This window comes from Enhydra lutris, unplaced genomic scaffold (assembly GCF_002288905.1).
Source record: "Enhydra lutris kenyoni isolate GAN:26980312 unplaced genomic scaffold, ASM228890v2 scaffoldscaffold5, whole genome shotgun sequence".
Classification (NCBI taxonomy): domain Eukaryota; kingdom Metazoa; phylum Chordata; class Mammalia; order Carnivora; family Mustelidae; genus Enhydra; species Enhydra lutris.
Window position 1 is genome coordinate 48,719,354 of NW_019154089.1, and position 26,720 is coordinate 48,746,073.

At 42.9% G+C, this 26,720-nt stretch overlaps 1 protein-coding gene across 4 annotated transcripts in view; it reads right to left on the reverse strand.

The window, feature by feature from the left end:
• The window catches only part of LOC111140902 (pikachurin), a 180,841-nt gene that overhangs the window by 70,074 nt on the left and 84,047 nt on the right, over positions 1-26,720 (reverse strand). For all 4 annotated transcript variants that reach the window (XM_022493151.1, XM_022493152.1, XM_022493153.1 and 1 more), the window contains one exon: positions 18,126-18,292. In XM_022493151.1, coding sequence (XP_022348859.1) covers positions 18,126-18,292 — 167 coding nt within the window. The remainder of the gene's footprint in view (positions 1-18,125; positions 18,293-26,720) is intronic.

The window sequence follows — 26,720 nt, forward strand, 5'->3', positions numbered from 1 at the left end:
TGGGTCTGTTCAGGCTTTCTATTTCTTCCTGGTTCAGTTGTGGTAGTTTATGTGTCTCTAGGAATGCATCCATTTCTTCCAGATTGTCAAATTTGTTGGCGTAGAGTTGCTCATAGTATGTTCTTATAATTGTCTGTATATCTTTGGTGTTAGCTGTGATCTCTCCTCTTTCATTCATGATTTTATTTATTTGGGTCCTTTCTCTTTTCTTTTTGATAAGTCTGGCCAGGGGTTTATCGATCTTATTAATTCTTTCAAAGAACCAGCTCCTAGTTTCATTGATTTGTTCTATTGTTTTTTTGGTTTCTATTTCATTGATTTCTGCTCTGATCTTTATGATTTCTCTTCTCCTCCTGGGTTTAGGGTTTCTTTCTTGTTCTTTCTCCAGCTCCTTTAGGTGTAGGGTTAGGTTGTGTACCTGAGACCTTTCTTGTTTCTTGAGAAAGGCTTGTACCGCTATATATTTTCCTCTCAGGACTGCCTTTGTTGTGTCCCACAGATTTTGAACCGTTGTGTTTTCATTATCATTTGTTTCCATGAATTTTTTCAACTCTTCTTTAATTTCCTGGTTGACCCATTCATTCTTTAGAAGGATGCTGTTTAGTCTCCATGTATTTGGGTTCTTTCCAAATTTCCTCTTGTGATTGAGTTCTAGCTTCAGAGCATTGTGGTCTGAAAATATGCAGGGAATGATCCCAATCTTTTGATACCGGTTGAGACCTGATTTAGGACCGAGGATGTGATCTATTCTGGAGAATGTTCCATGTGCACTAGAGAAGAATGTGTATTCTGTTGCTTTGGGATGAAATGTTCTGAATATATCTGTGATGTCCATCTGGTCCAGTGTGTCATTTAAGGCCTTGATTTCCTTGTTGATCTTTTGCTTGGATGATCTGTCCATTTCAGTGAGGGGAGTGTTAAAGTCCCCTACGATTATTGTATTATTGTTGATGTGTTTCTTTGATTTTGTTATTAACTGGTTTATATAGTTGACTGCTCCTACGTTAGGGGCATAGATATTTAAAATTGTTAGATCTTCTTGTTGGACAGATCCTTTGAGTATTATATAGTGTCCTTCCTCATCTCTTATTATAGTCTTTGGCTTAAAATCTAATTGATCTGATATAAGGATTGCCACTCCTGCTTTCTTCTGATGTCCATTAGCATGGTAAATTCTTTTCCATCCCCTCACTTTAAATCTCGAGGCATCTTCGGGTTTAAAATGCGTTTCTTGTAGGCAACATATAGATGGGTTTTGTTTTTTTATCCATTCTGATACCCTGTGTCTTTTGATTGGGGCATTTAGCCCATTAACATTCAGGGTAACTATTGAGAGATATGAATTTAGTGCCATTGTATTGCCTGTAAGGTGACTGTTATTGTATATTGTCTCTGTTCCTTTCTGATCTACTACTTTTAGGGTCTCTCTTTGCTTAGAGGACCCTTTTCAATATTTCCTGTAGAGCTGGTTTGGTGTTTGCAAATTCTTTCAGTTTTTGTTTGTCCTGGAAGCTTTTAATCTCTCCTTCTATTTTCAATTATAGCCTAGCTGGATATAGTATTCTTGGCTGCATGTTTTTCTCGTTTAGTACTCTGAATATATCATGCCAGCTCTTTCTGGCCTGCCAGGTGTCTGTGGATAAGTCTGATGCCAATCTAATATTTTTACCATTGTATGTTACAGACTTCTTTTCCCAGGCTGCTTTCAGGATTTTCCCTTTGTCACTAAGACTTGTAAATTTTACTATTAGGTGACGGGGTGTGGACCTATTCTTATTGATTTTGAGGGGGGGTTCTCTGAACCTCCTGGATTTTGATGCTTGTTCCCTTTGCCATATTGGGGAAATTCTCTCCAATAATTCTCTCCAATATACCTTCTGCTCCCCTCTCTGTTTCCTCTTCTTCTGGAATCCCAATTATTCTAATGTTGTTTCATCTTATGGTGTCACTTATCTCTCGAATTCTCCCCTCGTGGTCCAGTAGCTGTTTGTCCCTCTTTTGCTCAGCTTCTTTATTCTCTGTCATTTGGTCTTCTATATCACTAATTCTTTCTTCTGCCTCATTTATCCTAGCAGTGAGAGCCTCTATTTTTGATTGCACCTCATTAATAGCTTTTTTGATTTCAACTTGGTTAGATTTTAGTTCTTTTATTTCTCCAGAAAGGGCTTTTATGCCTCCCGAGAGGGTTTCTCTAATATCTTCCATGCCTTTTTCGAGCCCGGCTAGAACCTTGAGAATCGTCATTCTGAACTCTAGATCTGACATATTACCAATGTCTGTATTGATTAGGTCCCTAGCCTTTGGTACTGCCTCTTGTTCTTTTTTTTTGTGGTGAATTTTTCCGCCTTGTCATTTTGTCCAGATAAGAGTATATGAAGGAGCAAGTAAAATACTAGAAGGATGGCAACAACCCCAGGAAAATATGCTTTAACCAAATCAGAAGAGATCCCAAATCGTGAGGGGGGAGAAAGGGGATAAAAAGATGTTCAGAAAGAAAAAAAAAAAAATGAAACAATTAAAAGAAGAAAATGAATAAAGAAAAAAATATAAAAAGGAAAAAATATATTAGATAAACTAGTTAAAAAAACGTTAAAAAAAGAAAAGGGTAAAAGTTTAAAAAATTTAGCAGAAGAAGAGAAAAAAATTGAAAAAGAAAAAAAAAAATTAACTGCAAGGCTAAAGAATCACGGGGAGAAAGCCATGAGCTCCGGCTTTGCTTTCTCCTCCTCTGGAATTCCGCCGCTCTCCTTGGTATTGAAACTGCACTCCTTGGTAGGCGAACTTGGTCCTGGCTGGGTTTCTTGTTGATCTTCTGGGGGAGGGGCCTGTTGTAGTGATTCTCAAGTGTCTTTGCCCCGGCTGGAGTTGCACCGCCCTTACCCGGGGCCGGGCTGAGTAATCCGCTCGGGTTTGCTTTCGGGAGCTTTTGTTCCCTGAGCGCTTTCCGTAGAGTTCCTGAGGACGGGAATGAAGATGGCGGCCTCCGGTCTCCGGCCCGGAGGAGCCAAGAACCCGGGCCCCACTCCTCAGTGCGCCCTCAGAGAACAGCGCCCAATTACTCCCGTCACCCTGGCCTCCGGCCACGCTCCGAGCTGACCGAGCCTGCGACCGGTTCAAGGTAACCCCGAGCTGAGAGCTCACTCCTCGGCTCTGTCTCTGTAGGCGGCTTCCCCGTTCTAATACCTGTAAGCTCTGCGACACTCAGACACCCCCGATCCTTCTGTGACCCTGCGGGACCTAAGTCACGCTAACCCCGGGCTTGGGCTTCACCCCGGTTAAGCCTCTGGAGCGATGTCCCTCAGCGGAACAGACTTTTTAAAGTCCCGATTTTGTGCTCCGTTGCTCCGCCGCTTGCCGGGAGCCGGCCCCCTCCCCCCACAGTCTATCTTCCCGTCGCTTTGGATTCACTTCTCCGCCCGTCCTACCTTTCAGAAAGTGGTTGATTTTCTGTTTCTAGAGTTGCTGTTCTTCTTCTCTTCGATCTCCCGTTGGATTTGTAGGTGTTTGCAATCTTTAGATAAGCTATCTAGCTGATCTCCCGCTACCTGAAGTAGTCTCAGCCTGCTACTTCTCTGCCATCTTGACTCCAACCCCCCAAGTTTAGATTTTCTAAATTATTTTAATCTTAAGAGTCCTTCTCCAGCTCAGCACTATGGACATCTTGGGATGGGTCACTGTTCGCTGTGGAGGGCTGTCCCGTGCGTCATAGGGCACTTAGCATCTTCCCTGCCTTCTACCCACTAGACGCCGGTAGCACCTTACCCATTGGTGTCAGCCAAAAGTGTCTCCAGGCATGGCCAGCTGACCCCTAGGGGGAAAAATTACCCCCAGCTGAGAACTACTCCTCTATGGTGCCCCCAAATCATTCAGGCATCCAGACAGCCTTTAAGAAATGAGTAAGACAAGGGACGCCTGGGTGGTTCAGTTGGTTAAGCATCTGCCTTCAGCTCAGGTCATGATCCTGGGGTCTTTGGATCAAGCCCCAGATTGGGCTCCTTGCACAGCAAGGAGCCTGCTTCCCTCTCGCTTTCTGCTTGCTGCTCCCCCTGCTTGTGTTCTCTCTCTCTTTCTCTTTCTCTGACAAATAAATAAGTAGATCTTTGGGGGAAAAAAATAGAAAGAAATGGGTCAGGAGGCATTCTCAGAAGCAACAAGAGTGGAGAAAGACTACCAGTACTTCTGGCTTAAAGAAGCAGACCCTTGCAGCAAAAGAGGCATCTCCAGAAGCTCATATGGAAGGTTCCCACTGGGACCACAGAAGCAACTATCTCCTTGCTCTGAAAGGAAGCTACAAGTATGTGGGAGACCTCAGAAATTAAGTGTAGGTGGCAAGGAGTGACACTGCTCTTATGTGGCAGGGCCCGACCATGAGTGCAAGTGGGGTCTTTGCAGCAGAGAGGTGGGTAGGAGATGGAAAGAGCACTGGCCAGAAGTTCTATGAATCTGACATACATGGCCACTAACCGGGACCTAAAATTAGTCACTTAATCTGGTGGTGTTTCAGTCCCTTATCAGAAAATTGTGGCAGGTTGGCTAGGTCCTGAAACTACCTGCTAGTTTCAAACTTCCTTGATTTGGTTTGGCTCTCTACTTTTCTTTTTCATGCATATTCTCCTTAAAGTAATACAGAATTGCCTCTCTATTGGGCTCCCCTCCCCTCTGTCAATTTCTACACCATAGCCATAAAGATCTTGTTTAAAATGTAGGTCAAATCATACCATCCAGCTGCTCAAAACACTTCAAGGTCTTTGCATCTAACTTAGAATAAAACTCAAAGTCTTCATCAACACCTACAATGTTTGACCCCTGGCCTCTGGCTACCTTTCTGATCTCATTTCCTGTCCTTCTTCTCACTTACAGTGTCCCTGCCACAGGAGCCTCCTTACTATTCCTAGAGTATCCTGAGCCTCCTGTCACCTCAGGATCTGCACACTTGCTGCTCCCTCCACATGGAGGGACTCCACTCAAATCCCTCTTTCAGTAGCTATCCCAAACAGCAGTTCCCACCATCCTCCGTGCCCTCTTACTCTCTTTTTTCCTCTTAAGACTCATCATTAAAGACATATTCCTTATGTATTACAGTATAATAAAGACTTAGTTCATCATCTACTTACTTTCTGAGACAGACTCTCACACATATGGGCTCCATGAGGGAAGGGATCGTCTATCCTGTGGACTGCTAAGCCCCAGCACCCAGAATTTGCCTAGAATATTATAGGCATTACATACCCATTTTAAACATGAATTGGCAAAAGAGTGCTTAACCAGGTAAAAGAATCACTGTAGATTCAGAAACTAAGTTCTTTACTGTCTCGAGCATCCTCAAGACTTAACATAATTACCAACGGTGACGTATGAAGCAAAACACCAAAAAACAAAAACAAAAAAAGGCCTGACTTCAAGTTGTTTATAGCCCTTTTTACCTCTCACTCTTGTAATTTTCATTGTTCCGATTCTTTCTAAATTTGACGGCTCTTTATTTCATCTTATTTTAGAAATTCACTCTATCGGTTGGTTCTTGGTACCATGAGGACTCAGCATCGGTTATAAACAGGGTGTTGTTACAAAGCCCTCAGCTCTCTGTGCAGATTTCAGTTTGTGTTTGCAACTTTTCTTTCGATTGCAGAAATGCAAATGTAAAATGAGTTGTTCTTTCCAGTGTTGGCTGGGACCATTAACTATGGAAGAAGTCAATCATGAGTGGCAAGGGCAGGGAACTTCTCTCTTCTGGGTCTCTACCACATCAGGGGACTACAAACTGATCCCAAAGGCTCTTCCTGCTCTATAAGTGTGGGGACTCCTGCCATCTGCTGGATGACTTGTGAACTACCGCCATCTGCCGGGTAGGTACGTCTCCTTTCTCCTGAGGAGCAATGGTTGATCATTCCCCCATGTCTGTGAGCCTTTCGACATTTGGCCTTCGGAATCCCTTTATGACCAGATGACCAGGACTACTGATGGGAGCAACATTGCACTAGGCCAGAAGAGACATACATTTACTTCTTTAAATATGGTAGACACTGGGGTTTGAGTAAGATGGCAGCGCTGATCGGCGTTTCCTGCCAGATTTCTAGCTCACCACACGGGTGGGAATGAGACGCTGGAAACAAAAACTCCAGTATGAGACCTGAGCTTCAAGGAGGAAGATTTTTTTTTTTCTTTTGAAAAATAGTTTTGTCTTAAAAGTGTGTGTGAACAATGTGCTTTACTATGTACATTACCTATCAACATACTCACTAATAGTTAGAACAGGTGAGAGTCTTTGGGCTCAGAAGCCATCCTTGTCTGCACATAGGAGTCCATCTATCAGTATCTATAAGGAAAGGATAACAGTCCTGACCTGCTCTGCTGTATCGAGATATCAGAAGGGGAAATAGAAACATGGCCAAGCTGAAAGCTAAGTAAGGGCATTATTGGGAGGCCTGTCTTTGTATATAATAGTGAAATAATCTAAGTGTCCATCAATAAAGAATTAAATCACATGGTAGAGCTTCCCAATGGAATACACCATGGTTATTAAAATCAATGATGTAGATCTCTATTCGCTGGTACTTAAAGATGTGCATAGCATTTTGTTACACAGAAAAATTATATGCACCATGATCTCAGCACTGGATTCAGAAAAATCCTGCAAGATCATACATCACTATGTAAATAGTTGCTATGCCTGCATGCTGAGATTAGATGGAATTTTCATTTGGATTTTTTTTTACATTTTTAATGTTGTTTGAGGGTTTTTTCTAATAATAGGTATGGGTTGCTTTTTCTATTTCAAGACAACAAAAAAAGCTATTTCGGCTTTGACAATGATTGCAGTGGTTTCCCTGGTTGGTCTCACAGCTCTTACTCTGGCCCCTTCACGTACCAGTAAGAGTTCTGTCATTGAAACCTAAGGTCTTTTCATTCCTCTGGCCAAGCCCCCAACCCTCAGTCTCCCCACCTCCCTTCCATTAAAAGCAATGTCAAATGGCCTTCAAGGTCCTAATTGACCGTTACCCATGACTTCCCTCATCTCCCCTCATTACCTCATCTCCTTACAGGCATCTCCCCAAACACCCCTAATCCATTCACACAGGCCTCCTTGTTCTTCTCTGAACATCCCAGAATGCTCCTCCATCAGGGGCTCTGAATTTGTCTAGAACACTCTTCTCCCAGGTGGATTGATGGATAGATTAGATAGATGATAGGTAGACAGATAGATCAATTGATAAATCAATTGATTTATTGGCCAGGTACATATATCCAGAAAACTCACCCCATTTTTCTTACTCAAATATCACCTTCTCAGGAAGGTTTCTCTGACTGCCCATCCCCTTGTCTGCTCTGGATTTCACCATAGCTCTTATCCCATCTGACATACTATCTACATTTTTTTTTAAGATTTTATTTATTTATTTGACAGAGAGAGAGAGATCACAAGTAGTCAGAGAGAGAGAGGGGAAGCAGACTCCCCGCTCAGCAGAGAGCCCGATGCAGGGCTCGATCCCAGGACCCTGAGATCATGACCTGAGCTGAGGGTAGAGGCTTAACCCACTGAGCCACCCAGGTGCCCCACTATATACATTTTTTTAATTGATCTGTTCATTGTCTGTCTGCCTTAACTAAAACATAAGCTCTGCAAGGTCAGGGATTCTTTTTGTCTGTTTTGTTCACCGCTGAATCCCCAGCACCTAAAACAGTGCTGGCCTAAGTATTTAGGGCAGTGGGCACTAAGTATTTGTCTGAAGGAGCAAATCGGTATATTGTAAAATAACTTGGAGGAACTGATTCTTTAGGAAAAAGAAATCCCACAAACTTTAGGAATCAAGCTGAAAATAAGGTTATCACCGAACTGCACTCTCATCCAGGACCTGCAGCTAAGTGACCTTGAGAAGACTGTTGAGTCATTCTGGACCTCAGTTTCCTCATCTGCAAAACGAGAAATCAGTCCTTCCCCACTCTAAGCTTACAAACTTTCAACCAACAAAAGTTTGGCTGTGAAACCCGACTATCTCCTCTGTTCAAGGCAAAAGTTAAAAAGGCAAAGATGAAGGAGATAAGGTTAAAGGTTATAAAGGAGATAAGATTAAAAGGCAAAAACATAATCTATATTATTGAAATCCGTGTAAGGACACAATCTCTTCCTATATGAGATGATACTATTACGTAATCCTTTTGGTAGATTCCTTTCTTCTGTCCCCCAGCATCTTCCTCTCTTCCTCCCCACTCTGCCCTGGGCCCTGGGAGGCTGACCTGTCAGGCCACCAGCTGTGATTTGACCATCTGGAAAGTACGAGGATGGGGGAGAGAAGTCAGCGTCTCTGTTCTCCAACCTCCATACCACGAGGTTGTCACGGCTGAAGGTCAGAGCTCTTGCTGGATGGCTCTCCCTGTCTGCCTCCAGGTTCTGGCCATTGCTTGCCTTTGCTTTCCTTGCAAAACAGTCCTTCACTAAACTCACTTCGAATGGAACAACTGTGTCTCTGTTTCCTGCTGGAGCCTGTTGACGTCGGAGATCATTAGAGAAGTCAACTTTCCTTCCACAGTTGCTTCTTACTTTCACATTTGTTTTGTATCTGCTTGTACCATCAGACGCGATCCATCAAACCCAGCCAGCACGCACCGGGTCCCTCCTCTGTGTCTGTCCCTGCATCCAGCTGATTTCACGGGCCTCCTCTCCCACGGAAGAACGTCAGTGACTCGGGGATTTTGAAGGTAAGAGACAATCCTGGTGGAGAATTGTGTAAAAGCAAGAAGTGCTCCAAAGGAAATAGGGAATGTTTAACCATGAAGTAAGGAATACAAAAGAAAGAACAAAATGGGTCATAAGGACACAGAAGGAAACAAAAGGAAAAATAGTGAAGAATATTTGAGTATTACTTCCATATTTGAATGCTTCAAAATCCATCGACACAGAGCTCAATACAGAGTACCTCGCTGCTCACAGTGTGGCCGGAGTAGCAGCTGACCTAAACGAGAACATCACAAGCGACTCTTCTTTGGAAAATTCTATTTTCTTCTCATTTGTTTTAGTCTCTCTTCCTTAGTGAGCCAGAGGGGGTAAAACATCTGTGTAGTGATTCTAAGCAAACGTATGGAACTGCAGAAGGTACAGAGGCCTCAGAAGAACGATTACAAGGTAGCAGGTATTTAAACAGCAAAGTGAATCATTCCCTTTACAGCCAATAAAGCTGTGTACATGGGCACCCCTCAGATTTACATGCATCGAGGCATTAGCTAATCAATGGAGCGATTACCGCTGAGGGCACCTGAACGGAAAATCCAGTTCTGAATTCTGTTTATGCACAAACTGCCCACTTAAAATGCAGATTTATCTAGGATATGAGGGAAACAAATGATTTGTTCTTCCTCCCGGTCCCTCTCTCCCTCTTATATTCTAAAGATTTATGCATCCAAGAAGCTCACCAATTTATAGGCTGAACCCAAGCTCAGGGAGCAGCACCCAGCAGAACAAACTTCCTCAGCTTTCTTGCTCTCCCTGGACAGCAGCACAGACCTGCCCAAATGCACCTAGGTGGCGGGCTCTCTGGGGCTCTTATCTGTTTCAGAATTTTTATATGAAAATTAAAATTAAGTTTCATGGGGAAATTCAATTTCCATCAAGGAGACAATTTCATTAGTATGCACAAATGGATTCTTTCCAAGTTTGACAAAATTGCTACCAAGTAGATTCCCCAAATTTCCTGGACAGTCTCCTAAAATCTGTGGTGGGGGGGACCCAAGTAATACATACCACAGAGGTCAGCAAACTATGGCCCTCCAGCCAAATCTGTTTTTATATTGATGAAAGAAATTTCTAGGCCCAAGATGGGGTCATTTCTGCCAGGGTTAGCACATCAGCAAACAGTGACCTAGGTATCTTCTGAGTCCCTTGTAAATGCCCCTCTTGACTAGAAACGTGGTATGTCCAGGAGGGCGAGCTCGAACACCCAAGCCAGCTCTGAGTTCTATGCTTATCTCCTTCCTGATTCATTTTCTATTTTTCTCTTCCTGCTGTTCATTCTTTATCCTTCAGAAGCTTCCTGCCTCCCACCCCATTCTGCAGCTTTCTGGAGCCTGGAGAAGAGAGACTGCTCAATTCGCGAAGTGTTAAATACAGTTTGCTTGTATCACCTAAATCATCTTCTTTAATCCTTTTAATAGTACACAAGTTATGTGGTTTTTCCTTTCTTAAATGACTGAAAAAAGGGTTGAAAAAATATTTTGTCACACAGGAAAATGACATGAAATTCAATTTCCCATGCCCACTGATAAAGTTTTATTGGAACACAACCACACATGTTTTTTATTGTCTATGGTTGCTTTCACACTACAACAGCAAAAGTGAACTCAGAAATCTCAAAATATTTACTACCTTGCCCTTTACAGAAAAATCTGCTCACCCCTGTCTAAGTAAATGGCTAACTTTGGGGAGGTTAAAAACAAGCAAATAAGAGTGAAAGGTACAGTATTATAACTATGAGGGTTTTTTTCCCCTCTCTCTCTCTCTCTTCTTGCCTGAATTCAGGATGTGCTTGAGTGGTGAGAGAGATGAAATTTTGTTAGCAAAGTTCATTGTGCCTTGCAGTTTTCATTATCTGATGTCTTTTAAATCTGCAATCTTTTAAAACCAACCAACCAACCAACCAACCAACCAACCAACCAACCAAATCCATCTTAATGATTCTATGTGACCTAACCATTGTAGTCTCTTCTATTCTTCCACTCTGTCAGGACAGTTTTTGTCTCTGAACCTTTGTTTCTGAGTTCTGACATTCTAATGCCCTCAAGTCCCAGAAGCAGAACTCAGGGTATGGAGTCTTAAAGGAAAAGTGAGAGACCAGTAGGTGATCCCTTGGTCAGTTACACGTTCAGTAATTATGCATGGAAGAAACACTTACCAACATCTCCTTCATCTTGAAAAGTGGGTAGATGTCATAATCTCTGTTTCACATGTGTTCCCTCAAAATGGTCTTTAGAAGTAGGAAACATTATCTACCCCTGACATTATTGTACCCATTTTAGAGATGAGGACACAGAGGCCCAGAGAGTTTCAGTGACATTCCTGAGTTCTTACAGCAAGGTGATAAAAGAACAGTTCTGGCACTCAGATCCAGACATGCCTAACAGATTCTGTTAGATGTTTAGATGGAGATTCTGCTCCATCTAAAGGTACAGTATTTGGGGGCAGTGAGGAACTTTCAAGGGTTGGTGAGGATTTTTCATAGGCACTGACTAAAAGAGGCAGTAGGCTGTACATAGAAGTCACGGGGATTTGGGGAGAAGCTGCTTCCAGACCCCTCCTGTCTGCTTCCTACCCATCCCTGGTGCCCGCCACTACCTTCTGTCTCCACTCGCTTCCCCTTTGTTCACTGTTGGAGCTAGTTTAAGGCATTGCTACCAAATAGGAGCCCTTACTAGTGACTGGGGATAAAGGAAATCTGTTTTGTGGCTAGGTATGGGACAACATGTTCCGAGGAACCCCAGTATGCTAAGCAGGTCTCTGGGGAGACAGGCAATGAAAGACAAGGGTTCAAATCTCAGAGCAACACCAGGCACAATCAGATTCACCCACGGACATTCGTATGGTGAGGGTATAAACAGATACACAGCCAATACCAGCAGCAATGTCCTAGTGAGCAGGAAGGTAGAGACCAGAAAAGGGGGAGGCGGGGGAAGAGGGAACATCATAAAACCAGGTCTACTCTAGAAATTTGATTGATTGGGGCCAGGTGGGTTGTTTCAGCTCAGTAGAAGAGAGTGTTTCTCCAACTACTATAGTAAATGGAGGGTGGAGGGTTGGGGGAAGCGTGTGGCGAAAACCAAACCCATACTGGACATCTCATACCTTCCTAGCAATCTCTGAAGGTCTAAAACCATAATTAGATTACCTAAAACCAAAGGAAAAATGCGCTTAAATTTAGCATAGAAATGTTAAAGCTTATTCTAATGATCGAGAAAGAACACAGGAGTAAACATGGCTTTGGTCAGAAAATGTCTCTCCCTTCCTCACCCCCTATTAGCAACTTGTGCACTTTTGATCACTGGACTCTCTCTCAAAGGCTTCTTTTCCATCCTTTAGTGTCTTGAACGTAAACCCCCAGACTTTGCTCTCTTCCTTCCCTCCTCCCTCCTCCCTCCCTCCCTCCCTCTACTCTACTTTTTCTTTTCTGTGACACATTGCAATTCTGGAGTTGGACTTTTCCTGTGAACCTTGCCAATGGGGAAACCTGGTGGGTTTCTAGACTCCCTTTCTCCTCCATCTGCTCTTGAATTCCCCAGACAGTGGCAGTAGAAAGTTTCCAGCCTCCAAAGTAGTCCTGGGCTCTTACCTGAAGTCACATTTAGTTATTCACATACTCGATAAATATTTATGGAGCACCTACTTGGTACAGGGTGTTGGGGACACAACCTTGAGCAAGGCATTCCAAGTCCACTACGAAGCTTATCCTAGAGGAGGGATGCAGAGACCACAATGGCTTCAGGCAGTGAAAGTGCTCTGGGGAAATTACAGCAGGAATGGGGCTGAGGTGAAGGAGAGTGCAGTGAAGCCTGTCTGAGGAAGGGACAGCTGAGCTAGAGGGGTACAAGCAGCAGTCAGGGAAAGGTCTGGGAGAGAGAGTTCCAGGCAGAGGAAACCGCGGGTACAAAAGACTCATGGCAGTTAAGAACAAAATGGCGTTTCTGAGGAACAAAACAGAACCTTCCCCTGGGACAGCCCTGACAATACTAGGTGCATGGTAGTGAAGAACTTACTGGTTCTTTCTCTGACTAAATAACGAAGATAGAACATGAGAAATTAAGTGGCCAAGGGTGGTCGGACCAAATTCCAATTCCAGCAAAGGTTATGTAACCCTACAGCTGGCCAAACATGTGAGTTCTCTTTCATTCCCTTTTCATCTGTCCTTGGGAAAACGAAAGAAAAAATTCGGCTTTTTACTTCTACCATTTCCATTATCCCCAGTTTGTGCCCTCTTTTACTCTTTCTATCCTTCTCAACCCAGCTAAGCCTGGATCCCAGCCAATAAGTGGCCACCAGATGGGGCCAACACGTGTCCTACAAAGTCACACATGTATGCCTGTGTCCTTGAGGCTCCATAGAGCCCCCTGCTCTGACCGGGTACTTTCTGAGATAAATCTCAGGGGGAAAGCACACCACCAAGCAATAAGGCAAATGATAATGTTGTTGGTATTTCTTTCTTGAAGAAAAAAAAAAAATGAGCAGGATGGGGTAAGGAGTGGCAGACCGTGACCTTGTGTTTGCATTTCCTCAGGGGAACAGAAGAGGCCCTGATATGTGTGGAAGGTCACCAAGGAGAGGATGGATGTAAATACAGGGGAGCATCACTGTTACTCAAGGTCACCAAAATGATTCTATTTCTCATTAGAGTCCCTGGATCCTGAAACATCTTGGTATTTTCTCCCCATTCTACTTGTAACTTGGTAGAGCTGAGATATGATGTGGAAGTTGGGCACACCGGGCACCATGTCAGAGAAGCCATCACACCTTTGCTCTTTCTCACTCCGGGTGAGCACCAAGGAAGGAGAACACTGGGCCCCGGCTTTCACTGACCACACACACTAGCAACTGAGAGCCACCAAGGGCCCCTCTGAGCAGTGATGGGGCTAACAGGGTCTGACATTAACAGGTCAGGGGAAGTCAAAGCCCTGTCAGTAGAGCTGAGATGGTATGTCTCCATAGGAAAGGAGGTGGGTGCAGGCCTAAAGGAAGCCACAGAGGGGCCCAACCCGTGGTGGCATCCAGGGTGGGGTCTGAAGGATTCCCGGTGGGCACTCTCCACCTTGGTGGTCAGCGTGAACATTCTGTTCTGAAGTTCACCACTGAGGAAGCAAAGAAGGTACTACATACACCAAGAAAATACCCCTGTGAGAAGGACCCTGAGGTAAGGAGGAGGAGGAGGGGCGATGAGGACTGGGGACTTCCAACAGGCACAAATACGGGTCTCACAAATCCCTTCAAGGTGGCCTTCAAAATATTTCACCACTGGCTTGGGTTCTAACCGATGAGAAGGGCTGCCGGCTGTCAATGCTGATGATTCCCAGTGGATTTCAGGCCTGCCTGTATGTTTTATTCCCATTTTTGTATATACTGTATACCTCACAAGTTAAAAAAAAAAATTCTATAGATTTGTTCTGTGCTGGCAAACATCCTTAGTCCATAGATGCCACAAGAACTATTTTTTTAATTGCTGACCCTTCTGTGCTCACGCTACTTTGCAGTAGAAAAGTAAGAACCTCCTTTGATTTGAATCTGGCTCAGGGAAATGGCTTTGCAGTCAGCTAAGCTTGAGTTCAAATCCTGCCTTTCAATGACTATTCTTGGCAAAATATGGAACCTTTCAAAGACTCGATTTTTAAAAATTTATAAGGGGTATTTTGCTATGGTGAGCGCTGTGACCTGTGTAAGACTGCTGAATCAAAGACCTGTGCCCTGAAACAAAGAATACATTATATGTTAATTAAAAAAAATAGTGAAAAAGAATAATAAAAAAATAAAAAGGGATACTATTCCTCCAGCGCAGCGCTTCTGTGAGAATCAACATCGAGGGGCAGCTGAGTGGCTCAGTCGGTGAAATGCTGACTCTTGGTTTGGCACAGGTCACGATCTTGGAGTTGTGAGATCAAGCCCCGCATCAGGCTCGTCACTCAAGCCTCTCCCCCGCCCCGCCCCCCCCCCATCCTCTCTGCACGTTCTCTTTCGCTCTCTCAAATAAGTAAATAAATTTAAAAAAAAAACAAAAGAATTAGCATGGAATTTCCTAAGTAATGTGCTCAGCGCAATGCCTGGCTCATGGGAGGTTTTTGCAATGGTAGCTCTGAAATTGAAAATTTATTTTCATTCAGATAAGTGCTAATTGGTAATTAGGTTATTTTATATATGGGTTTGGGAAACTAATAATCTAAACTAATAGCAAAATAAGAAGTGTGAATGTGGCAGAATACAGGGTTTTCTAAAATATTTGAAGCAATCATGAGGAAAAAAATCCCAACTGAAATACCACTTATGGTATTTCATGCCTTCCTGAAACCAACCCTCTAATCAATTCTATTTCTATTTTCCTGATTTGAGTAGCTGATTATATGTAAAACACAGTTAAATTTTATTTATTTCAGAATATTTCATAGTTGAGAGTTCTCACTGAATCAGCCCCCACCCCGACCCATAATTACTTTGCAACGATATAGTCTTAGTTCACACAGGAGACCAATCGGAACGTAACGTTATGTATCTGTGAAGCAATTTCACAAGCCTTATCCCACTTCATTCACAAAGCTGCCACCCACCCGGGGGGAATAAGCATCAGAAACTGTAAGCCCAGACCAGTGTTTCCTTTTTTTTTTTTTTTTTTTAAGATTTTATTTATTTATTTGAGAGAGAGAAAGTGGGCAGAGAGGCAGGCAGAGAGAGAGGGGGAAGCAGGCTCCCGCTGAGCAGGGAGCCTGATGCGGGGCTCGATCCCAGGACCCTGAGATCATGACCTGAGCTGAAGGCAGAGGCCTAACCCACTCAGCCACCCAGGCAACCCCCTCTTAAAAAAAAAAAAAAAAGCTTAAGAGGCATCCCAACCTCTGTCCCCTTCTGGGACGGCATGCAGCCTCCACACCCACACCGGGGACCAGCACAAGTGGTCACATCTCATCCTTCTGTCTCCTTGTCTATGTGGAGAAGGACATATAGGACAGCACAGAGGAAAAGAGCATGGGGCAGCTCACAAGACAGGAGCGAGAAACTGGACATTGGGGAAGAGGTGGGTGGGGAGTACACCGCACAGAGAACACAGAGCACCTGCTCGCCCTTGATGCAGAAAGAAAGACTGCACATGTTGAAACATAGGCAGATCCCGGGGCCCGCTCCAGCCACGGTTGCCCCCATTTTGGCCACACACTCCAAAGCTGAGCCAAAGATGATAGCAAGAATCTCATCCAGCAAGAGTGAAAGGAGATCATTCCTGGATTTGAAATAGAATCGCTAACATTTTTTCTGGAAAGAAGGCCCTCTATCCCTTGTCATATAATTGGGGAAGTTTTAGCTTCTAAATCCTAAAGAAGAAGGAGCATGAAACAATTGGTGGGTAATGATAGTTACTGTGTATGTATGAGTGTATGAGTGCATGAGAGTGTGTGTGTGTGTGTGTGTGTGCGCGTGTGTGTGCATACATGTGTGGGGTGGCCTCGCCAAGCCCCATAACCCCCAACAATTCGATATGAAGGAAGAAGCCCTGAAATTCAAGGTTAGGGTACAGGTTTTTTGTTTTGTTTTTGTTTTGTTTTGTTTTCAGAAAAGCCAAAATTGCTAGGACTTGGGGAACGTGGTGAATCTGCATCCCTGGAAACAGCCATGGCCTTGGCCATGAGCCATGAGGATGCTGTGTGAGGAAGGGGAGGAGCTTATTGAGACTGACTAACCAGTATAAACAGGGCTCTGTGCTGGCCAGTAGAAAGCAACTGGCAGGGTTAGGTAGGCTTCTTTTCTTTTTTTTTTTAATTTAAAATCAATTTAATTAACATACAGTGTATTATTTTCAGGGGTAGAATTTAGTGATTCATCAGTTGCATATAATGCCCAGTGCTCACTCCATCACGTGCCCTCCTTAATGCCCATCACCCAGTTACCCCTTTACCCCCACCTCCTCCCCTCCAGCAACCCTCAGTTTGTTTCTTATGATTAAGAGTCTCTTATAGTTCATCTCCCTCTCTGATTTCACCTCATGAAACAATAGATGTTGGCAAGGAGGCAGAGAAAGGAACCCTCTTACACTGTTGATAGAATTGTAAACTGGTACAGTCACTCTGGAAAACAGTATGGAGGCTCCTCAAAAATTTAAAAAATAGAGCTCCCCTATATATAGACCCAGCAATTGCACTACTAGATATTATTCAGAAGATACAAACATACTGATCTGAAGGGCCACCTGTACCCCAATGTTTATGCAGCAATGTCCACAACAGCCAAAATATGGAAAGAGCCCAGATGTTCATAGACAGATGAGTGGATAAAGAAGATGTGGCATATATAATATATAGACTAGAATAGAATATTACACAGCCATAAAAAAGAATGAATATTGCCATTTGCAACAACTAGAGAGAATTATGCTAAGTGAACTAAGTCAGGCAGAAAAAGACAAACAGCATGATTTCACTCATATGTGGAATTTACGAAACAAAACAGATGAACATAGGGGAAGGGAAAGAAAACCAAATGAAGGTCGGCTTCTTTTCTGAGAGTTCCTCTCCAGGTGAAGAGGACCTGAAGTAGCAGCAGGGATCTTTAGACACAGGAACTGTGAGGAATTTGTTGTTAAAACTAAAAGATTACAGAGTTTTCAAACAAAACAGTGCCAACATTCCAGTTCTCAGACCTCCCCACCACAGTGCTCTAAGTTTCCGTCACTGTCACTGTGCCCCCATTTCCAAAACACAAAGATTTCTAAGCCAGGGTTGACCAGGTGGTCTAAGTAGTTGACTTGTGGTTCTTACCTGAATCCTGTAGGAACTTCTTCAACCCCGGACCATAATCAGAATCTGAATTTTCACAAAATCCCTGGGTGATATGACAGCCAGTGGCCCAAGCTTCCTCGAGCCCCCCCCAGGGAGGCATTATGACAAACAGGAACCTTTGCCACAGGAGGACCCCCAGCTACATGCCAGCGCACCAGTGACTTTGATTCTCCCTATCATTCCGCGGGACTGATTTAACTTGAGTGTCCTTGGTTATGGAGATGAACGCTAGCCCCGAGTAGTCTGAGAGCATTATTTTTTTTTTTCTCCAGATGAACCCATTTTCTCAAAAGATGCAAAGGCCAGGTGGTGGGGGGAGGCCACACATCATCTTGGTATGTGGCTTGTTCTGTAATTGTGAAAGAACGCTGACCTTGAACTCCCCAAGGATGAGGCAGAAATAAACCTTCTGCTGACCTCCTGTACATAGAAACAGCCCGTGTCCCTGTGGAAAGCCTCGAACTTCCAAAGTACTGGGAAAAGCACAGCAGGAAAAGCTGAAGATAACCTGAGGGCGGGCTGTCCCTCTGCAAGGCACTAAGAGACCCCAGGCAGGCGGGTCCTCATCAGGCAACCTCAGCAAAGCAGCTATGTCTGTCCTTCCGAAGAGCCAAGGTACTCACAGAAGGTCCTGATGGTGTCACTGGGCTGGCTGCGGGGGCCGCGGCCGTGGGCGTTCACAGCCCTCACTGCGAACTGATAGCTGGTATCCGCATCCAGGCCCTTGATAACCATGGAGTCCATCTGGATCTGCTCTTGGATTAAGGTCCAACTCATATCCAAATCCGGCCTTTATTGATTATAAAAACAAAACAAGAAGCAGTAATTCAGGAGGAGCAAAAGGGAAGGGCAGCTTGCCGGCCATGTAAACTGACCACATACAGACTTTAGCAGCAAGTTAACTCTCCTATCTAAAAGTCATCTTGATTTTAAATCATAGGTCCTAATTATTAGGTCCCTGCCAATAAAAGCAAATAGATCATTTTTAGGGTCAGTTTAAAGCACGGTTTCAAGATCATCTGTTTTTCCTCGGCATGGGCTTGACTATGGTGAAAAGATCCGCACACAGGAGTTCATTCTCAAAGACTTTTGCCTTCCAGATGTTTCATAAACAAGCCTTCCCCTAACCGTCCCCATTCCCAGGGGTCAGGACGGCACAGATTCCATCTATTCACAATCTGTGCACAAAGTAAACAAATGCAAGTTTTATAGGGTGACTAATTGCATGAGCTTCCATGGGAAAACCCAAGAAGATGGGTCACGGCCATTCTTGTGCTTAATGAAATTATACAACTGTGCCAACTCGCTGAATTTTCATACGTTCTTCTAAAAACCCAACGGAGAATGCAGACCCTCGCCTAGGGCTCCCACCTGGCAGGCAATCAGCAGAGGGTAAGGGGTACAAACGCTGTGGTTGGAGAAAGCCACTCAAATCCTGCCTCTCCTACTTACCAGCTGCTACTGAACTTCTCTAAGTAATGAAAGTACTTATTCAAGAAGACTGTCAAGAAGATTAAATGAATCTATATCCTCAGCAGAGTGCCTGGCATCATGTGGTAAACACTTGGTGTATTTTGGCCATTATTTAGGGGACTTACCCACATCACCGAGCGAGTAGACCACCCCAGGTCACCTGCTTATTACTCTATACCTGTGTGCACCAGTACGGTGCCCCTAGCCCCAGGGTGAGTCAGCCTGTGAAATACAGTTCATCTGAATGAGTGAGATGGGCCACGAGTGTAATGCATACGTTGGATTTCAAAGGAAGAAAAAGAATGTAAAATATCTTACTGATCACACGTTGTGAGGATAATATTTTAGATTCAGAGGGTTAAAACATATGTTATTAAAATTAATTTCACTTTTTTCTTATTGTCTCTTTAATGCCACTATTAGAAAACTTCCAATTTCACATAGGGTCTTTATTAAATTTCTACTGCATAGTGCTACTCTATAGGGCAGTATCCCAGCAGGGAGAAGAGCACCCCAGGTAATAAGAACTCCAGAATGAAACTTGGGGACTGCCTGAGTGGCTCAGTCAGTTAAGCTTCTGCCTTTGGCTCAGGTCATGGTTCCAGGGTCCTGGGATCGAGCCCCACATCGGGCTCCCTGATCAGGAAGAAGCCTGTTTCTCCTTCTCCCTCTGCTTGTGCGCTCTCTCTCTCTCTCTCTCTCTCTCTGTCAAATAAATAAATAAATAATTTCAAAAAAGAAAAGAAAAGAAAAAAACTTGGGAATGATGGTACATGGCTGTGGGATGGTCTCAAGGGTCTAATCGAGCGGGTGTTTTGTGATCACAGCTAAGAATAGCTACATTTGTCAAGTGCTTGTAAAGAACCAATCTTGTTCACAGTATCTATGCAGGAGATACTAATATTAAACACCTCTCTCTTCTTATTTTTACAGAGGAAACTGAGGCATTAAATGAGTAAGTAACCTGCCCAAGTTCACACAGCTGATAAATGGTGAGGTCAACATGGGCGGAGAGGGAAAGGCTGGATTAAGAAGACCCTTGATACTGGATGAAAACTTAGGGCTGGTGTAGCCACTCTAGAAAACAGCATGGAGGTTCCTCAAAAAGTTAAAAACAGAGCTACCCTATGACCCAGCAAATGCACTACTGGGTATTTACCCCAAAGATACAAATGTAGTGATTCAAAAGGGCATGTGCACCCCAGTGTTTACAGCAGCAATGTCCACAATAGCCAAACTGTGAAAAGAGCTGAGATGTCCATTGACAGATGAATGGATAAAGAAGATGTAAGATATACACACATACACACACACATATGCACATATCATATATATATATGATGGAATGTATGATATATATCATATATATCATATATAGATTTATGATTATATCATATGTCAATCATATGACATGATATATATAACATATGATATATATGATGGAATATTACATGGCCATCAAAAAATGAAATCTTGCCACTTGCAACAATGTGGATGGAACTAGAAGGCATTATGTTAAATGAAATAAGTCAATCAGAGAAAGACAATTATCATATGATCTCACTGATATGAGGAATTTGAGAAACAAGACAGAGGATTATAGCGGAAAGAAGGGAAAATGAAACAAGACAAAACCAGAGAGGAAGATAAACCATAAGAGACTCCGGAGGGTTGCTAGCGGAGAGGGGAATGGCAGGGATGGGGTAGCGGGGTGATGGACATTGGGGACGGTATGTGCTATGGGGAGCCCTGTGAATTGTGTAAGACTGATGAATCACAGACCTGTACCCCTGAAACAAATAATACATTATATGTTAATTAAAAATAAAAAAAGGAAAAGAAAACTTGGGGCAGTCGTGGTTGGGCAGACTATTCTCCATCCTTTAGCCTGCTTTCTGACCACTTCTCAGTTGTTCGATCGTTAAATGCCTCTGCTCACAGATATTTAGGGGAAGGCAGAAAGCAAAAGAGTGATGTTTATCCTTCATGAACAACTTATCAGGCAAGGAAGTAGAGCCTTATTTTGCTGAAAGGAGATGCCTGGATGATCCATGGATTTCTCGAATGTGTGCTTGCCTCATTTCTCACTGGCAGGAATTAAAAGCCAAATGGAGTCCTTAAGCCCCATCAAAGATGTTTCCTCAAGCTCACCACGCAAACAAGGAGTCTGTGGGGCCCACGTCCCATAAGAATTCATCTGTTTAGAGAAGCAGCGGCCATGGGGCATGCTCACTGGAGGAAGCAGGGCTCATTTCTCTTTCTTGATATACTTTCCCCAAAGATGGACTTCTTGTATAAACTAACTTTGTCATCAAAGAGAAAATCTCAGTGAGCGGACGGAAGCACATTTACAAATCCAAATTAGAACAAAATCACATCACAGAGGAAAGCCACCAGGGATACCTAAAAGTTGACAGAAAAGATGTGATCTTTAGCTAAAACGTTCCTGTTCTTTGCTAGGCTTTCCAGTGGCATTTATAGGGGAAATGACATGTAACTGCTCTCAGAATGTGCTACTGTTTACCCAGGACGACCTGCAAATATCTGCTACAATCTACAGGTAGAAATATTGTATTTGCTCATTTAATGCAGGAAAGCTATCTTTTCAGAAAAGAAGAGATTGAAATCATTACCATTTAATTCATGATGTCAAGTGAGAGAGCAAAGCTCATGCGGATTGAATACCAGTCCAAAACCTTTAACATTTTGCCTCTGATTTTGTCACCGTTCGCATTTAAATGTTTTTAGAGTCTCTTCATGTACAAAAGTGCAAAGGTGAAGTTGAGAGAGAGATAACTAGGCAAAAGGATTGTGTCAGATCACCCTCAAACAACAGCTTTATCTTTCTCCACTGAAGAAAATCATTCTGTTCTGACTACAAAGTTGCCAGTCAAATCCTCATAACCACACCGGCCTTCCAATGTCCCCATCAGCAAAAAGGCGTGTGGCGCGGAGAGTAAACCAGGAATGTGCTGCCATCCCAGGCAAAAATGGGCAGTCACCAGCTTGGTGGGCACTTTAAACACTTTTCCACATAACAGGATAGGGTTAGGTTGGGCGTCCCACATCCCAGGAGATCAAAGGCCTTTGGAAGGTGTTTCAGCAGCAGAAGGAGGGTCTGATGGGGCAGACAGACTGCAGTCAGCAAAACCCCATTACTTGACTCAAGTCATTGAGACTCACGGGTTCACTGTCGTGGGAAGAAGCAGCACCACCAGCGATGTTACCTGGTTATCAAATAGCTTACAGATCAGCTGGTCCAGATGTCTGAGGGCTCTCAGAAATTACATGCAAAATTTTACGTGTGAGCATCATTTCCATTCCTACGTAAAGTGTCCTTAGCTTCTTATCAGTTTCTCAAAGATAATCATGACCCCAAAAGCTTGAAGAGTCACTGATCTAGTCCAGCCTCTCATTCTACCCATGTGAACACTGAAAAAAGGTAATTTATCTGAAGTCATAGAACCACTGGGTGGTATATTTTTCTGTCTTATTCCCTTTCTTGTGGCATTTTGACTACCTCGCCTATTGCCAATTTCATCTTATGTGGACATTCATTTTTCTTGGTACCATCAAACCCAGCAGGTGGCTGCCTTGGGCTACTCAACTGGGATATGATTAATTATCATCTGGGCACCCATGACAGAAGCTATATTCTAGGAGGCTCCAAGGAACTATAAAGACAGTTCCATTCTTAGGGAGTTTATAATGTAATTGGGAAATATATATCTAAGGATCGGTAAGAAGCCAGTGCAAAATAGCATATTTCAAGTGTTATACAACTGACCCTTGAACAACATGGGGGTGAGGGCGATATCCTCGTGCAGCCAAAAAGCCATGGGTAACTCTTGACTCCCCAAAAGCTTAACAGCCTACTACTGACCTTATCAACAGCATTAAGTCAGTTAACATATATCATGCATGTTCCATAGTACTATACTCTCTATTTTTATAATAAAGTAAGTTAGAAAATAGATAATGTTATTAAGAAAATTATAAGGAAAATACGTGTACAGTACTGTATTTATCATAAAAAGAACAGAAGTGGACCTACACAGCTCAAACCCATGTTGTTCAAGGGTCAACTGTATTTGAATGGCTCAGTGTGAACTGGAATGCTGGGGAAGGTCAAGGAGACCAGGAAGGACTTGAGTTAGATTTCAGATGTATTTGGGTTTTGATCACTGAAAAGGAACAGAGTACCTGTGCGTGGAGGAGAGACAAGAACAACATGAGCTCGCTCTATGATCTGACCACATAAGCACTAGCTACAGGGAAAATACAATGTGGACTATCCAAAGACAATATGGGCCCCGGAAATGAATGATCAATAAATCTATCTAAAAGATGGGTATAACTTATAAAAACACTAGCTATAAGTAGGTGAGTGACTATATGACACTCCTGTGCGTATCACACATAGTCAAAGCTTTCCTTATCAACCTCTACTTAACCAACTTGTCAAATTAACCAATGATCTTCACTTGTTCCCTCTAATTCAGCTAGTGGCTTGTCAAGAGCCAGTTGTGTTCATTCCTAAATTTCTTTATGACTTTTATGTTTGTTATTTAATGATGTTATTTAATTATATAAACTCATGAATATGAGTAAAAAAAGAGAAGTGACAGCTATGTTAAATGTTTTTGAAAGACTTGAAAAAGCTGAACATAATTGCCTTCGTGTGTGTGTATATTTAATTATATAATGAAATATTATTCAGACATGAGAAAGAAGAAAATTCTGCCACTCGCAGGAGCACAGATAAAATGAGGACATTATGTTAAGCGAAAACAGGCAGACAAAGACAAATACTGTATGATTTCACGTTCATGTACGGACTCTAGAAAAGTTGAACTCAAAGAACCAGAGAGTTGAATGTTGGGGGCCAAGGACTGGAGAATGTAGGACATATAAGAGGTTGGTCAAAGAGTATAAACTGACAGCTTTAAGATGAATATTTCTGGGGATCTAATGTACATTGTGGTGATTATAGTTAATAATACTGTATCGTATTCTTGAAATTTGCCAGGAAAGTCGTTCTTAAGTGTTCTCAACACATGCATGCACACACACACAAGGGTAACTATGTGAAATAATAGATATATTAATTAACTTGATTGTGGCTATCATTACACAAATGTGTACATGTATTAAATCATATTATACACCCTTAAGAAAACACATTGTACAACCTAAATCTGTACAATTTCTATGAGTCAATCATACCTCAACAAAAGTAAGAAGAAAACCTAAAATAACCAGAAAAACTTTAGGAAATGCAAATAGTTGCTTGGGAAGTGGCCTTACAAATAAGATGCATGACAGAATAAAAATTCAAAATGATCTCCATATACAGAAACACCAGGGAAAAGCCAGTTCAAAAGGAAAATGTAAAATCTTATATTATGTTTGTTTTGTTGTTGTTGTTGTTTTGGTTTTTTAAGCCAAAGGCACAGATATAAAGACAGAGAAAACCAGGTATGGCAAAAATCTAGGGGGAAGGCAGGGGGCACAAAACTGGACTTTAAAAATTGGTCACACACTCAATAGGAATTCTCTGGGCAAGGTGCTGTTGAACGACCCCATGCCCATACCCTGGGGAGATGTAGTTTTTTAGGCTGATCACTCACCAGGAGGTGATCTGGACTCCTCTCCACTTGACACAGAGTTCAAAGGGCTGTATTTCTTGGCTCCAGACAGTGAGCATAGGACCGTGTCTTTACATGTGTGCCAAATGGAGATGGCAAAGACACCTCCATGATGTCTATAGTGGACTAGGAGGTCCAGTGGTTCCTTACAGGGAAGCCTATAGCAGCACTCGTCTCTCAACATTAAGGGAAACCCTTCCTTGATGGCACTTAGGAATGGTTGACAATGAAGCCAGCTGCCTTGAAACGGTCCATCTCTGCATCAGTGGCTATACTGAAGTGAAGCTGGATGACCATCAGGGATGGAACAGAGGCTTTCTGAACAGGATGGCAGGTTGGACTTGGTTCACTAACTCTAACAGATTCACAGTAACAAATATCTTTACACATAGTAACCCAGTATACCCATAATAGAGGTATGTATGCATAGGACTTACATATGAGTACAAAACTAAAAAAAATTTCAAGAAAAACTATTTAACCTTACTCTATTCATTTTGCTGTTTTCTTTCTCTTCTTTTCTTTTCTTTTTGTTTTTTTTTTTCCCAGCTGGTAAGAACCCACTAAGTCGATCTCACCACCCACTGAAGTGTCATGAACCCGTAATCTGAAAAACACTGGAATCAAAGTTGTTTTCTTTTTTCCTAGAATACTTAAGTTGGAGCGTTCAACTCTAAAATTCTAAGAATAAAGAAAGCACATTTTGTCAGACATGGAGAGAAATCTATGGCTTACTGTGTCGTACAAAGTGGCAAGTGAAGACTGTCTCACTTCAAACATGCTCTAGATAAGTCATGCTCTCTGGTACTGTCTTTCAGTCTTTGAATGAGCCACATAAGACACACACGAGACACTGACCCAGGATACAGCATGCATATGTGCACACACACAACTGAAACATGCGTCTCATAAAATAATCCCTAGTTTTACTATGTGTGATACTCTCTGATATTCTCTCTTCTGTTCTATTTCACTTTTGAAAAACTCTCCCTCAGGCCTCCTCACCTGGTCTCACTACCGCCTAATCAATAACTAGTCCCAGTTTGAGAACCCTTTCTCTAGAAAGCTGGAGCTGGGCTGAGGAAGGAAGTTCAAGCATCAGCCATTAACTAGGAAACTGGGCTAAGAACGGTTAAATTGTGCTAGGGAAATACTTTTGAGAACGGAATTCGTTGGTGCAGAAAACAGTCCTCCAGGGGATTCGGCAGGACATCCAGAATGGCCTTGACAGTAGAGGCCACTGGACTGGTCTGAGAGGGAGTGGACCAAAAGCCTAATTATAGTACGCCGGAGATATGTGTGGCCTCCCTCCCTCAGCATCCAACCTAACATCCCATGGTTTAATGTTTTTGGGAGAACCTTAGATGACTGGGAGGCTCCTTTCCTAAATATTTTCCTTCATGTTATTCCTTCTAAGCATCATCTCAGAAACAGAACTACTCTGCTCAGGACTCTCCCATGCCTTAAATCTGATTCTAATATTACACCAATTATATCACCTTCTAATTATATATATATATATATATATATATATATATATATATATATCCTTTGGTACTAGGCTGTGAGCTCTTTAGGCTCTTTAGGCATGCTGACTGCGTTGCTCATCTCTGTGTTCCTGGGAAAGTCGGGGTGATCTTTCAAAAATGCAAATACTATCAGTCTCTCTCCTGCTTAACATTTCCCATAGCTCCCTATTTCCTTTAGGACAAATGTGAGCTCTGTTATTATGCCTTTCTTGCTCATAGTCTGACCCTTTCTTGCTTGTGGCAAGGTATTATGCCTTTACTCATCTAGCCTTATATCTCGCCTCACAGAGCTTCAGACTTTCTAAGCAATCCCAGGAGCATTTTCCTCTTGCCTCCAAGCCATCACTCAAGTAGCTTCTTGCGTCTTGACTCTTTTCATGCTGTGTCTTCCTCCCTTTTTCCTGGTTATCACCAAAGTGTCCTTTTTAGCCTCTGTAAGAAGCCTTCCCAGGCTCCTTCAAAACTGTGTCAGATGTCAAACTGGTATTCCTCTAGGCCGCTGGTCCCTACACCTGCCTGCACCACTCACGGCTTGAGACTATGCCCCCCACTGGATTGTCCAAGCAGA